This window comes from Arachis ipaensis, chromosome B01, assembly GCF_000816755.2.
Source record: "Arachis ipaensis cultivar K30076 chromosome B01, Araip1.1, whole genome shotgun sequence".
Classification (NCBI taxonomy): Eukaryota; Viridiplantae; Streptophyta; class Magnoliopsida; order Fabales; family Fabaceae; genus Arachis; species Arachis ipaensis.
In genome coordinates, this window is record NC_029785.2 from 128,036,184 (window position 1) to 128,040,069 (window position 3,886).

Sequence of the window (3,886 nt, forward strand, 5' to 3'; positions counted from 1 at the left end):
AAAAAAATTTAATTAAATTATAATAATAAAAATAAAATAAATAAACAAAACAAACAAAAATTAATTTATAACAGTAACGACCCTAAAAAATATTTATTTATTAAATTTATAAATAAATATCTATATCCATTAAACATCGTATAAATGAGTAAAGATAAAGAAAATGTATAAAGCAAATATGCTTAATTTTAACGAATTTTACTCTAAAACCCACGTCAATAATTAATCTGTAAGATGCGCCAGCAGCAGCTATTGGCCACCATAACCACCGCCATCGCCACCATGAGTCCCCCTTGTCCTCCACCTCCACCGCCACCAAAACCCAAATCTACGCCGATTTCCGGCGCGTGCAGCTGCAAGCACTCACCGTCGGCGACTCTGGACCTTCTCATTCTCATATTAGTGCTCTTCTCTGGCGCGTTCCTCCTCTCATCGTATTTCTCCTACATCTTCAACTCCCTCTCCCTCCTCCTCGCGCAATCGGCGCCTAACCTCCACCAGCTCCCGATCTCGTGGCTGCTAGGGTTCTTCACCTTCTTCGGCGTCTCGATCGTGATCGTCGATTTCTGGTGCGGCGCGCGATCCAGGAAGTGCCGGGCGCCGGGCTGCAAGGGACTCAAGAAGGCGATGGAGTTCGATTTGCAGCTGCAGACGGAGGAGAACCTCCGTTGCGGCGCCTCCGATGAGATTGACAGGCTGCCATGGAAGGGCGGCAGGGAAGGCAATCCTGACTACGAGTGCCTTCGGTCTGAGCTCAGGAAGATGGCTCCCGCCAACGGACGCGCCGTCTTACTCTTCCGAGCGCGTTGCGGCTGCCCCATTGCCAAGCTCGAAGGTTGGGGCCCCAAGAAAGGAAAGCGCCATAAGAAGTCAGTTCTTCTCCCCTCTTTTGATTTGCTCAATTTATGAATTTGCTGTGTTTTCTGTCCTATTGCAATGTGACTAGTGTTGTTTGTTTTTATAAGTGGTTCACTTTTTTATTGGTTGGGACTTTATTAATTTGCATGAATTATCTTGAGTCATTGAAGATGTAATCTGATTATGTCTCTTTGAATGGAGAATTGTTGCTCTGGCTGCTGCATTGTGCTGTGTTTCTGAGTTCTGGTTGATATCTTAGCCGTTAGGCGTAGAAGCTATCACCCTTTATCTGGTTTTTCCATTCGGTTGTAGATCAAGTTTAAGATTTATCCCCTTTGGTATAATAGCAAGTTAGCAACTCCATGTATGCATCTGTAGACTCTGCTGAACTTGGCTTAGTTCACAAGTCACAACCACCTTTGAGTCTATACCTCTTTCCACAGAGTTTCATTTCCTAAATCGCCATTAAGTGACGGCCTTCTCGCCGTCATATTTCTATGAGCCCTGGGAAAGAGAGTTGTCAGTAAGAATACAGTGTTCACTCTTCATGTGCAAGATTACCTGTGATTTTCTCCCTATCGCTATAGTATGAGCTTCCTTTGAGTTTAGGATTTCATTGACAGTAATCTTAATGCCTATATCTGAGGGTCTAAAAGTTTGAGGAGTGTCTAAGCAGTCCATACCTGTTGTATACCTGACAAAATAAAACTTGTAGGAGCCTTTATTAGACATTCCGAATATTATTGGGGTTGTTTGAGTGTTTCTGCTACTTCTATGTTCCAGTGCCAGCAACTTTTTGGGTTGGAAACGTTTTTATTGGGTGTTTTAAGTGTTTTTGATTTATGACTTACTCTGTTTCTTACTTCATCAATTTCTTATAACCTTAATACTGAAAAACATGTGAAATCTTTGGAGTTTCCTGGGAGATAACTCATTTGACTTCAAAGTGAGCATGCAGTTGCTAGTTGCGGTATACTAAAGTTTATGACATCAGTTATTAGACTGTGTTAAGTTTTGAAATAAGGGGCAGGTTTAGACTAGAATGGCATGTAGTTACGGTTCTAAGTCGAAGGAATGTAGTTTTGAACCTAGTGATTGCATTCCAGGCTTTGGTACATATTTGTAAAAGAAACATGTAATTACCTATATACGAATGTTTTTAGGTCGTTGGTACATATATGTATAAATGATAGAATTAATTACCAACGCATGAATTTTTGTAGGTCTGAATTCTACTTCCATTAATCTAGAATATATTTTAGCAAACAGATGCCCTCGACCTGCTCAGGATTCAGGACAACATTCAACGACATGTATGGATCATATGTAAGATGTTGAATGCAAATACTGCAGTAAACAATTGAGACTTTATAGGCTTAAGCATAAGATATATACAGTGGAAAACATTACCAGGAAAAATAATTTGTTAATTTCTCTTTTCCTCGGGAAAAATAGGGGAAAAAAAAAACGACGACAGAAACCAGGAAACACAATAGAAATGAGAGAGTAAAAAACCATGAAGTTGATTGTCAGGTGAAGAACTGTTCTAGTTGAATAATGCATTAATAATTCAATCTATGATCAATAATTATGCTAGTATTCTTCTGGTTCAGAGAACTTTAGACTTGGCTTACCTGGTTACTGTGTCTGTGAGGCTTAGGTGGATGATCAGAGAATAAATACCATATTTCACAGATTGGGAAGAAGGAAAACTGATCAAATTCTGGGTTAGATATTCTCAGTTCTCAATGTGTTATTTCATTCTTGTCTGAATGAAAACTTACTGGTGACATGGTCGCTTGATATTATGGTTGAGAGTAAGTAGTAAGCATAAGTTTGTTAACCAAAAGTTTGAACCTCCAACTGTGTTTCCCTTGTTCAACAATTTTCAACGCTGAAATAGGGTGTAAGCTTTATGCTTTATGGATCAATTGAAACACAGATAGTTTCCACACTTATGATCTCCCTGGTCCCTACTTGCATCATCTGAATTCTTTTGCAGTATTTTGCTGTGAGCTTTATTGTAAATATCTCTCTCGCTGTCGTATGCATTCAATTCTCTCATAAACTGTCCTGCCTAAATTTCTGTTAACCCACAAAATCTGAAGTGCATCATGCATTCACGTAGAAAATAGAAGTGGAAACTGACCTTGCCAATGATTCATGAATTATTTCACAATTGCATTAGCTACCCATCTAGTAGTTAAAATTTGTTGCAATCTATGACTTGAATGAGTTCTTTGAAATTCTATTTTGGTGCTTCCCTGACACAATAATTTTAATGATACGAGCAGATCCCTACAGAATGCGACTGTTAATGGAAAAGGAGATCATCGCTGATACACTGTGGTGTGGTGTGGTGTTTCCATCACCGGCATCTCAATATATATCATTACCATCTCAATGTTCAATGTTTCACTATTTACTTGGAGACTTGTTCACAATCAGAATCAATTTTTTGTTAAGGAAAAAAGAAAAGTTTATAATCTGATATTTTAGTATTACCCGTCCTTCCTTATGTCTGAACTATATCTATATATCTATCTAGGCTAGGGGTCTATCATCTTTGGAAGGATCATACAAAATTAACTGCAATATAATAAATATTGGATTTATCATCGTTGACCCCTTTCCTTGGCTTTACTTATCCACAAGTTGCTGATCCTAAACTTGTTCATCCCTTGGTTTGCTCCTTTGACGAAAATATCGTTTCGGGGTATGATTTGAAACATTGTTTGGACTGTAAAACAAACATGTTTTAAATTTAAATAAGATGCTTGATTACGCTGGTCTATACAATTGGTTGTGTACATACATGGAACTTTCCTAGGAATGTTCACTCCAATTTTGCTTGTGGAATAAATAATAATAATTCATCGACTTTGACTGCATATAAGAAAAATGAAAATATTGACATTCTGGAATAAAGGAGTTTTCTTTAGCAGCCTTTGTTTCTATGTTATTCTTAATGTTTACTATCGATATTTCGATATATGCTTAATTTTATTGGAATTAAAAAGTAGTTAGT

The 3,886-nt window shown here is 37.9% G+C and overlaps 1 protein-coding gene across 2 annotated transcripts; it reads left to right on the top strand.

Moving 5' to 3' along the window:
- On the top strand, positions 212 to 3,491 carry LOC107637674 (uncharacterized protein At5g19025). 2 transcript variants are annotated; one of them, XM_016341049.2, is made up of 2 exons: positions 212 to 869; positions 3,153 to 3,491. In XM_016341049.2, the coding sequence occupies exons 1-2, from the start codon at positions 235 to 237 to the stop codon at positions 3,196 to 3,198; spliced, it is 681 nt and encodes a 226-aa protein (XP_016196535.1). In that variant the 5' UTR covers positions 212 to 234; the 3' UTR covers positions 3,199 to 3,491. The 2 variants fall into 2 exon arrangements, with proteins under 2 accessions (XP_016196535.1, XP_020960099.1); XM_021104440.1 differs by lacking the exon at positions 3,153 to 3,491 and adding an exon at positions 2,082 to 2,364.

Bases quoted from the DNA above. Each gene is read 5' to 3' on its own strand.
- LOC107637674 (XM_016341049.2), top strand. From the start codon at position 235: ATGCGCCAGCAGCAGCTATTGGCCACCATAACCACCGCCATCGCCACC. The intron at 870-3,152 runs GTCAGTTCTTCT...TGATACGAGCAG, and splicing joins AAAGGAAAGCGCCATAAGAA to ATCCCTACAGAATGCGACTG.